Raw genomic sequence first — 10,643 nt, 5'->3', positions numbered from 1 at the left:
AGTTTTTTTCTATAGAAAAAATGCCTTGTGGATTTTATATACTGTGTTCAGCTAAGAGTTATTCAAGATTTACACTCCTCCCACCCACACATACACACAAATACCGTTTACCAATACCAGCCATAACTAAAGAATGAGAATAATACTCTAAGATGTTGATTATATCGTATCGTTGAATACCAAACCACCTCGTAGTATCAGTTACGAACGTTATAAATACGAAGACTTTTACCGATTGTGAGGATGTGTGTGAGTGTGTTTGTGTGCGAGCATGTTCGTTTAATAATACTTAGACAACAAAAGCCGGAAACGGAAACCACGACGAGTGCGATTGTGTGTGAGTGTGTATGTGGAGAGTGAATGTGTGCCTTATTCAAGGCTGCAATGAAGTGGGAAGGGTGGGAAGCCGCCTTATTTCATTGTTGCTCGCTTGGCAATCGTCTCATGCAATTGCCGTAGACTTGGGGATAACAATTTGTAGAACATAAATGGCAATGCGAACAAGGAGCATTTTGTCTGAACACCACACAACCCAGTCATCAATGTACCAAAAAAGTAAAACCGTGAGCACTGCAATTATTAGAAATGTGTTTAGCATCGCAAGAGGCAGCAGTTCCTGGGCCGATGTGTCTTCAACACGTTTGTTTTAACACTTTCCAATTGTTTTGGGTTTTTGTTTTCATTTCACCCACATTACTGCCCACACACACACTCGCCCTCACATAATAATATTATCCTACTCCTCCTCCGCCTTCTATTGAAATTATGAATTTTAATATTCTTGTTGTTGTTTCTTTTTTTGTTTTGGAAAATGCATGTTTCTCTCCATGCCAGCCTTTGCCGGCTTCTTGGCGAAAATCAGTCTTATCTCAAGATTTGCTCCGCACTTCATTTGCATTTAGATGATGCCAAAGGAACTCCTTAAAAACGCTGCTGCTTTATATTGTCATATATTTCAAAGACCATTGTCTTGTTAAACATCCCCCACCATCCCTTCCTGCTGGCCATAATATAGTTTAGTCTGTTAGCCATTGTTGCTGTTGTTGTTTTTGTTGGAACAACATCATCACCGTTTTGTTGTCCATTAAAACATTTTAACTACCGAAATGCCCGGGGGTCACACCGTGCCAACTACTTCTGTTGTTATTGTAATAAGTGTATATGGGAGCAGCAGTATGAGGACGTGTAGCAGAAGCTGCAAAAACGGAAATAATAGAAAAAATAAATAAAAAAGCAGGAAAAATGTTTGTTTAAAAGATTTTTAGCCAAATATGGGCGTATGTAGTAGAGTAGGCGAAGCTTGTTGTTATTGTTTTTAGTTTTCTAAAGTTCCAAGGAAGTTTGTTAAGCAGAAAGTGGACATGCTTCGTTAAATATATACATATGTAGTATGTGTTTATAATTATTATGGATAATTTTTCATGGACACGTGTGCAGGACATATGCCCTGAAGACCTAGGATATTTTTTCTGTTCCTCTCAGCTACTGAGAAAGACTTTTTCCATAGGAAAAAATCCTCAGCTACCAAGAAAACATTTTTTTTATAGGAAACATTTTTTCAGCCATTGAGAAAACTTTTTTCTATAGGGGAAAAAATTCTGTAGAAATTAAACCGAACTCATTTAAAAATGCACTTTTTTCTATAGAAAAAAATCGTCTTCATTTTATTCTATTGGAAAAAATTCACAATAATATTTATTTACTCTGGTTTTTATACCCTTCACCACACTGTGGTACAGGGTATTATGTCTTTGTGCATATGTTTGTAACAGGCAAAAGGAAACGAGATAGACATATGGTTCCTTTTGAGATTATGCATAGAATCACTTTCTGAATCGATTTTGCATGTCCGTCCGTCTGTCTGTCCATGTTAAATTGTAAACAAAGTACAGATCGTATTTTTGATTCGAATTGGATGAAATTTGGCACAGCTCTTTTATTTGGCCCAAAGACGAACCCAATTAAAATTGGGAAAAATCGGTTCAGATTTAGATATAGCTCCCATATATATATGTCCGATTTTAGGTAAATGGTGCACCAAAGTCCCTATATATCCTTCGATTTGCACGAAATTTGTCATAGGGTACTGAATTAAGTCCAGAATGATGTATGCTAAGTTTCCTGAAAATCGGTTCAGATTTAGATATAGCTCCCATATATATGTTCGTCCGATTTTAGGTAAATAGTGCACCAAACTCCCTATATATCCTTCGATTTGCACGAAATTTGTCATAGGGTACTGAATTAAGTCCAGAATTATGTGTGGTAAGTTTCCTGAAAATCGGTTCAGATTTAGATATAGCTCCCATATATACTTTCGTCCGATTTTAGGTAAATAGTGCAAATAGTGGCAAAGCGTTTTGAATAAAGTCTAGAACGATGTGTGTTAAATTTCGTGAAAATCGGTTCAGATTTAGATATAGCCCCCATATATATTTTCATCCGATTTTATGTAAATGGTGCACCAAAGTCCCCATATATATCCTTCGATTTGCACGAAATTTGGCATAGCATACTGAATTGAGACCAGAACGATGTGTGCTAAATTTCGTAGAAATCGGTTCAGATTTAGATATAGCTCCCATATATATTTTCGTCCGATTTTGGGTAAATATTGCACCAAAATCCCTTTCTATACTTCGATTTGCACGAAATTTGGCATAGCGTACTGAAATAAGTCAAGATTGATGTATGGTAAGTTTCGAGAAAATCGGTTCCCACATATATTCGTCCAATTTTACATAAATTGAAAATTGAATGTCGTTATCGCGTTTTGTTGAAATTGGTGCAGATGAAGCCATAGCTTCCATATGTATTTCGAACAGGTGTCCATGATGCACAGACGACTCTAAATCTGCCCGAATGAAATGAAAATTATCATAGGTTGCAGAAAGACATGAGAATGTTCCTTCGAGGAAACATTGACATGCAAATGTAAGGATACATATGTACAATATACCCAAAGTGGTGAAGGGTATCATATAGTCGGCCCAGTCCGACTTTACTAATTTCCTTACCGGGTTTTCTATTAAAAAAATCACAATCATATTTATATACTCTGGATTTTTTCAATAGAAAAATAATTTTCAAAATATCTTATTTTTTCGTTTTTGAGACACTGTGCAAAGTAAATTTTGGAATACAAATTCTTATAAGTATGATGGTGCTTATTTTTTGCCTGCATTTAATTGCCGCACAGGATTGCACTCCTTGAACAGACATATGTAATCCAATTTGAGATTTAAATTTTGAGAAAATCAAATGCAAAATCGACAAAAATCATTTTAAATTATTCTCTATATTCTGTTTTACAAGAATCAAAAAAAAAAATCTGATGGTAGAATTCGTACATTTCGAATACGAAGCGATTTAAATAATTTGGACAAATTAGTACTGTACACATTCTTGCCCTTTTCTCTATATTTAATAATTCATAACTTTACCAACAATTTGAATTTTTTTAGATTTTTCTTGTGATATGTGTCGTCCATAATCAGGTCTTGACATAGGAAATCCAAAGAATGCACATCTACTAGCTGTATAATAAATATAAGCACTAAAACGTTTTGTTGCCTGTGGGCAACATTGGACCATAAAGTGTTAAAGTAAAAAAATTAGAATTAAAAAGTCGGCATTTATAAAATTAGCCCAGACAGAACTTGTAATACCCTCCACTATGAGGACCGTTTTTAGGTAATAATACCTAAAATTCAAAGATCTGCAGAAGCCTGAAAAAGAAGCTGAACCTTTATATGGTGGATATGTCAAACTATTGACCGATATTAATAATTTTCTGCCAAATTATCTTTTATTTTACGAAATTTCCCACTTATATATGAGATAGATAAATCGAAACATTGAAAAAGGGCCATGCCAGAACATTGAACTACTCGTATATTTAAAATTGTATGCAAATAGATTTTTAACTCTTCTTAAACACGGAAAGCCACATTAAAGACTACTTTAGTTGAAAAATACTTTAAAATAAGGGAAATAGGGCGGGACCTTTTTATGAAGGCTATGTGAAAGAATTGACCTACTGACTAATTTTATGTAAATATTTTCTTTTACCCACAAATAACTTGAAATGCAATCACTTTGGTAAAAAATCAATTTTCAGCAACATTTTGACGATTTGTGGGAAATGTACCAGAAGGATCGTATCCAAAGATGGTGGGTTCCATCTTTGGATACGATCTAGGCTAGTTAAGAATATTACAATCAGTAAAGTTTGGATGAAATTTGGATATTCCGTTCGTCTCATAAACGATTTACAAAGTTTCGGGGGAGGTACTAGAAGGAGTGAAATGATATGGCTAAAATATTTGGTTGGAATCCGATGCTCTGTTTGCACGATATTAGCAGAAGGAGTGAGCCGATATGCCCTATCTTTGACCTTGATTTAAGTTTGATGGAAATACTACGATTTTTCGAAGTTTGGATGAAATGCCTTCGAGAATTGTCTTGCGTACCAGCCAGACAGACGGACAGAAAGTTAATTTACAAAATCGACTACAAATTGTCTGAAACGGATTTGGCCCAAAGAAACATGGTTTTTAAAACGAATGAGGCTCATTTTTTATCAAACCTCATACGGCTGATACGGCATAAATATATTAGGATAAAGAGATCCATTATATTTATATGAACTATAGGACTTTATTCAACATGCTTCGGAATGTCTGCACCGTTTTGTTTTATGATTTTTTGCCACTTTTAAAGGTAACTTCATAATGCCTTTCTCGTAGAAGTCCTGCTCTCAATTTGTAAAAAAAACTCTAGTAGTCGATTTTAACAATCCTCCCTGTATACCAATTTTTTTTATCAAGACATTTTGCAATGCAAGAAAAAGATGATAATCGCTTGGTGCCAAGTCCGGACTGTATGGCGGATGCATTAAAACTTCCCAACCAAGCTCCCAAAGTATCTGGGGAGTTACTGTAAATGTGTGTGGCCTAGTGGATCACGACACCTCTCCTGTTGGCCAATTATGGTCAATTGCTATCTTCCAACGGTTCAGTTTTTGACAATAGAGATCAGAATTTAGCGATTGCCCATATCCTCATAATAAATAAACCGCTTGCAGTTCCACCAAATTCATAGCAGAACTTTCCTGGCCGTTAGTCCTGGTTTGGCCACCGTTTGAGGTGTTTCACCGCTCTTTGACCACTATCGTTTTCACACAGGGTTATCGTATATGATCCATTTCTCATCTCCAGTCACCATCCGTTTATGAAATGGGTCTACCTCATTCCATTTTCGACAAAAAAATAATGGATTTCTTTTTCTCCAACCTAATATATATCTTGAAAATATATTTTACACCTATGTGTTTTTTTTTACGTTTCCATTGGAGACCATGGAGTGAATAACCATGTGAAACGATTTAAAACAAACTTAACTCACCGCATTCAAAATCCTTTCAGTCGAAGATTGCCTGGTGTCATTTGATATTTCCATCGATATGGCATTAACTCATTGGATTACACATATTTTAAAAACAGGGCACCAATATAGCCTGTGGATCTTCGAAGACGCGGCAAATCTAATGACCGTTTGTTTTTTTTTTTCTTGTCATGTGGCGAGTGTTCCGATCAAGAGAAAACACATCATTGTCTACAATAGCATCGACTGACATTGGCGCCTTTTTGTCCAGGCAAAACATGGGTCATTTTCAGCCCTAATTTGATACCGAATGACTCTTTTTATTTCCGCACATCATGAACATATTATGTATCTAATGATTTTCATTGCCCAAAAAATGTTGTTAAAGCATCTACTCATCTATCACAATTTTCAATTGGAGGCGTCTCAGTCGAACTGCTTCCACAATTGGGGAATTCTCTGAAAAACAAAAACATTTTTTGGTGATAAATAGATGAAATTTATATTGCCTTACTCACTAGATTTCAGTTTAGCATTTATATTCCAATGACTATTATGATGGGAACATTTATGGAGAATTTCGAAGCCTTCTGTACCGTTGATCTTATCATAATTAGTTCCTTCCTGTCAATTTCAAATAAAGTTTAAAAAAAACATTAATATCCATTCTACCCCACCATCAACAAACATTGTGAAAATACAACCCTGTGGCCGCAACCAAATCAAACAGCTGATGTTTGTCACAAACAGCAATAAAACAACAACAACACCAATTGTGTTATTTTGGGACAAACCAATAGCTGTCGTCTTGTAAACAATGATATTTTCGAGTTAATTTCCTTTAAAAAAAAACAAACAATTTACTAATCTTTAGACAAATTAACTAACACCCGATAATCTGTTTAATCATGCTCAATGAGCTGACTGCCAATTGTTGCCGCATTTGTTTGGGTAAGGCCAAGAAATTGCGTTCCCTCTACAAGCCAGTGGATGAAGGCGATGAGCCACCAAATGAAATGTTGCTAAAGGTTACCGGGATTGCTGTGGAGGAGGTAAGGGATGGTATGAAGAAGGATAACGGATAAATTTAATAAAATTTGTTTTTTTACAGGAAGACAAACACACCATGTTACCAAAGACTATTTGTAAGAACTGCGAAATGTCCCTGAGTATGGCATTTGAGTTTCGGGAAAAGGCCCTGCAGAGCCATGAATTGTTGATGTCTTATGTGGGAGAGTTAAAGGGTCCTGAAGAGGCGGAGCTAGTAGCTGAATTTGCAGGAGAAACTCACAGAGAAGATTTAGTAATTAAGACCGAAGAAGCTGCTGCAATAGAGAATGGGGGTCCTCAAAATTGCTATGAAGAAAATCTAACAAGAGAACAAAATATCGAAGGAAACCAGACGGAAAATAATCAGGGAATAATGACCGAAGAAAACGTGATATCAAACAGAGATGAAACCCCCATGGAACAGTTAGTTTATAATAATGAAGACCCCAATCAAGAAGAAGAATTTGATTCACACAATGAACATCAGGATGATGATGATCATCATCTGTATGAACAAATGGAAACCATATCAAATACATCAGAACATGAAATTGAGGAATTGCAACGAAATATTGAAAATGAGGAGCAATTACACCAACAACTTGCAGCAAATGTACGCAAGAAAAGAAGTATATCTTTAGCGGAGGAGACAGTAATTGAATTGGTAGATGACGACGGACAAAATGTGGCGAAACAAAAACATACCAAAAAGGGCAAAGAAAATGAAATGTGTCAGGATGACAGGGAGAATATTGATTCAATTGAAATTGCTGTGAAAGATGAGTGTGATTCCGATGTCAAACCATTGGAGCAAAGACGTCGTAGAAAACCCAGAGAAGAAGCGCAGCATGCTTTTATATGTGATATTTGTGGTAATGTTTTCTCTAAGCGGGGACGTATGATGGAACATCGTCAGCGTCATGATAAGAATCCAAAATATGCATGCGAGTAAGCAATCGATTTGATAAATATAAAATGTAGTTCTTAATTGAATGTAATTTCAGATTATGTGATAAAAAATTCCACATGCGTGAATTGTTAAGGAAACACATGTTCTCACACAGTGGTGGTAAACCATACAAATGTGAATACTGTTCGCGGACATTTTACTATGAGTCCGTGAAGAAAGCCCATGAAGCGTAAGCCCTAATTCCCCATTAATATTTTAAAATAATTTTTTTAACATTTGAAATTATTTTATTACCAGGGTCCATCAAGGCCTAAAACCCTATATCTGTGATGTCTGCGGTAAAGCCTTTAGCTATGGCCATTCACTGAAGAAACACAAGCTGATACATGCCGAAGTAAAGCTATATCGTTGTGAATATTGTAATAAAGATTTCCGCCTCCAGCATCATATGAAACAACATGAACAGACCAAAGCCCATCGCAGAGAAGTTCAATTGGCAGGTGGTACTGTAGAAGATTTGCAAGATACAATGGTTACCGAGGAGGAGGATGAGGAACATGTATTTACCATCATGGTGGAAGAACAAGAAGTCAATTAGGAGGGTTAAGGGATGATTTTTTTAATTTTTAAAATAGTATTTTTTTGTAATTTTATTGAAAATATTTTATAAATATTTTTGTTGTAATTTTTTCTCAAGAGATGTCAAGATTAAATTTATGTTCATTATTATCGTATTATAACAAAATGTGTTCTTAAATCAAAAGAGAGGATATATAAATGATTTTCAAATATTTTCCCTGCAATATGTTCGATGAACCTAGGCGTAATCTACTATCTATTCTAGGCGTCATTTGCTCTGTTGAGGATGATCCTAGGCCTCACTACTCTATGGAGGATGATCCTAGGCCTCATCGAATATATGGAGGATGACTCTAGGCCTCAACGAATCTTTGGAGGATGAATCTAGGCCTCATATATTCTATGGAGGCTTCGTCGAATCCATGGAGGATGATCCTAGACTTCATCTACTCTATGGAGGATATTCCTAGGCATCATCTACTCTATGGAGGATATTCCTAGGCATCATCTACTCTATGGAGGATGACCCTAGGCCTCATCTACTCTATGGTGGATGACCCTAGGCCGCATCGAATCTTTGGAGGATGACTCTAGGCCTCATCTATTCTATTGAGTATGATTCTAGGCGTCATTTGCTCTATCGAGGATGATCCTTGGCCTCATCAAATTTATGGAGGATGGCCCTGGGCCTCATCTACTCTATGGAGGATGACCCTAGGCTTCATTTACTCTATTGAATATTATTCTAGGCGTCATTTGCTCTATTGAGAATGGCCCTAGGCCTCCTCAATCTATGGAGGATGATCCTAAGCCTCATCTACACTTTGTAGGATGAATCTAGGTGCCATATACTTTGTGGAGAATAACCCAGGCACCATCTAAAGTGTAAAGCTAATGGAAAACTTCCTACCAAAACAACCGCATGAAACTGCCGCTTGTTATTTAAATGATAGTCTTCTTCGCAAAAATGTTCAATGTTTTGACATTACCCCTAAATAAGTGTCATGCCCCAATTTCAGTCCTAGGTGATATCCCATGGTGATACATGGTGATATCCCACCGAAGATACAATGTATGGACATAGATCAATATATAAGGGTCTCGACTGACTTTATATGTTTTTTGAATACCAATATATTGGTGAAGGGTATAAAAAGTTCGGTCTGGTCTTGAGGAAATATTTACTTATTTCTTTAATTCATTTATTTTCAAAAGTTCTAAAACCTACAACTACATTTATTTCTGAGTATCCAATTAAATATTATATAATTTAATAAAAATGTGAGATTTTTCTGGACCACACCACCTTACAATGCCAAAAAGGAACGTCGAAAATCCGTATCGCAAGTACTTCGATAGAAACCCACTTTTTTGCTGGTCATTTGACGAAAACGCCGAATGCCCTCATGAATCTCCTGTACACTTATTGGTTTGACGACTTCCATACCACGACCTTGTGTTACCTCGGGACAAATATGCATCATTGCTGGTGAGGCCCCCGTGGAAGTGACACGACTAAATGGCTCTGTAATACGATTAGATGAATTTAAACGCGTCAATATGGCATAATCAACAATAACCGCAATTGTTTCATGGGCAAAATATGCCAAAATATTCATTGTGGTAGTGGGTATTCTCAAATCCGCTGGCAGGTCTAGGAAACGACGAAATTTATTTTTAATTTTCTCACCATGACGACAATAGAATGATGTTTTGCGTGCCTCATTAAATTCCAAATATTGCTGACCACTTAATATCTGTGATATGCGATCCGCCCGGAAAAGTCTTCGAGTTCGATCTTCATCATACATTTCGGGAACATCAATGCCCAGTTCTTCATCGGAATCCTGTTGATCTAAATCTTCCATAAAATCTTGTGGCCTGCCGGTACGTATACTTAGGAATTTCTTAAGAATTCTCATATCCTTTAAATGTTTACGCATTCGGGCAATTTTCACCGGATGGTTGCGCATTAAGAATTCAAAATCGGCCTGTGAGGGACATGGATTATTTTTACGTTTCATTGCTACCAAAGAGGCTTCGTTGAACATTCCACGCAGCTGTTGTTGTAGGATATGTTCCACCAGCTTTACACTTTCCATACGCGGTTGATCACTGTCACCAAAGCTACGCATAATATCGGAGATCTCGGAAAGCAATGAAACATTTTCTTCAACATTGCTGGTCGTCGAGCCGGGTGTTGTGGAGCCAGCGGCATTAGTTGTTAGATTGTTGTTCATAATTTAAATAACAAAAGAAACAATTATTTATTAACTTTATTTTAATAAAAAATTGTAAAAGGACGATTTTTCCTTCCGAATTGTTATGGCTCAGATAGTTGTGTTGTTGGTTTGCGTTATTCTCGCTCTCTCTCACTTTCTTCCCAATGAAATAACAGCTGATGTTATCGATAGCATGATGTGTAATGCAAAGTGAATTGATAGCATAGAGAGTAATGACAGTTGGCTGAGTGCTTCATTTGGCGCCTTTTATAACGTAATTTTTTTTCTTGAATTGTTTTGTTTAATTATAATAAGTGGCAATTAAACTGTTAATGTGAAACATATATGAAAAAGTTAATATTCTTTTGGTATATGAACTGGTTTATTAAAAAATTATCAATGATCTGTAGATGCCTGCTGATTTATCACAATATATGGAGTGAAAATGTTGGTTTGTAACCGTTGGCCCCACATCTATGGCATATGCGAAAGATGGA

The 10,643-nt window shown here is 36.3% G+C and overlaps 2 protein-coding genes across 2 annotated transcripts; one reads left to right on the top strand and one right to left on the bottom strand.

The window, feature by feature from the left end:
* Positions 1-6,272: 6,272 nt before the first annotated feature.
* Positions 6,273-7,943, top strand: LOC133321443 (zinc finger protein 155). The gene is made up of 4 exons (XM_061530530.1): positions 6,273-6,437; positions 6,497-7,383; positions 7,440-7,574; positions 7,643-7,943. The coding sequence occupies exons 1-4, from the start codon at positions 6,294-6,296 to the stop codon at positions 7,941-7,943; spliced, it is 1,467 nt and encodes a 488-aa protein (XP_061386514.1). The 5' UTR covers positions 6,273-6,293.
* A 1,275-nt stretch (positions 7,944-9,218) lies between these two features.
* LOC133321442 (transcription initiation protein SPT3 homolog) lies at positions 9,219-10,164 on the bottom strand. Its single transcript, XM_061530529.1, has one exon. The coding sequence runs from the start codon at positions 10,162-10,164 to the stop codon at positions 9,232-9,234; it is 933 nt and encodes a 310-aa protein (XP_061386513.1). The 3' UTR covers positions 9,219-9,231.
* Positions 10,165-10,643: the final 479 nt, after the last annotated feature.

This window comes from Musca vetustissima, unplaced genomic scaffold (assembly GCF_032173495.1).
Source record: "Musca vetustissima isolate MV318-11 ecotype Yass unplaced genomic scaffold, APGP_CSIRO_Mvet_v1 utg22549, whole genome shotgun sequence".
NCBI lineage: Eukaryota > Metazoa > Arthropoda > Insecta > Diptera > Muscidae > Musca > Musca vetustissima.
This window is presented reverse-complemented; position numbering and strand designations above follow the sequence as displayed.

Coding starts and splice junctions, on each gene's coding strand:
- LOC133321443 (XM_061530530.1), top strand. CDS start 6,294: ATGCTCAATGAGCTGACTGCCAATTGTTGCCGCATTTGTTTGGGTAAG. Junction 7,384..7,439: donor AATCCAAAATATGCATGCGA/GTAAGCAATCGA, acceptor ATGTAATTTCAG/ATTATGTGATAAAAAATTCC. Junction 7,575..7,642: donor GTGAAGAAAGCCCATGAAGC/GTAAGCCCTAAT, acceptor TTTTATTACCAG/GGTCCATCAAGGCCTAAAAC.
- LOC133321442 (XM_061530529.1), bottom strand. CDS start 10,164: ATGAACAACAATCTAACAACTAATGCCGCTGGCTCCACAACACCCGGC.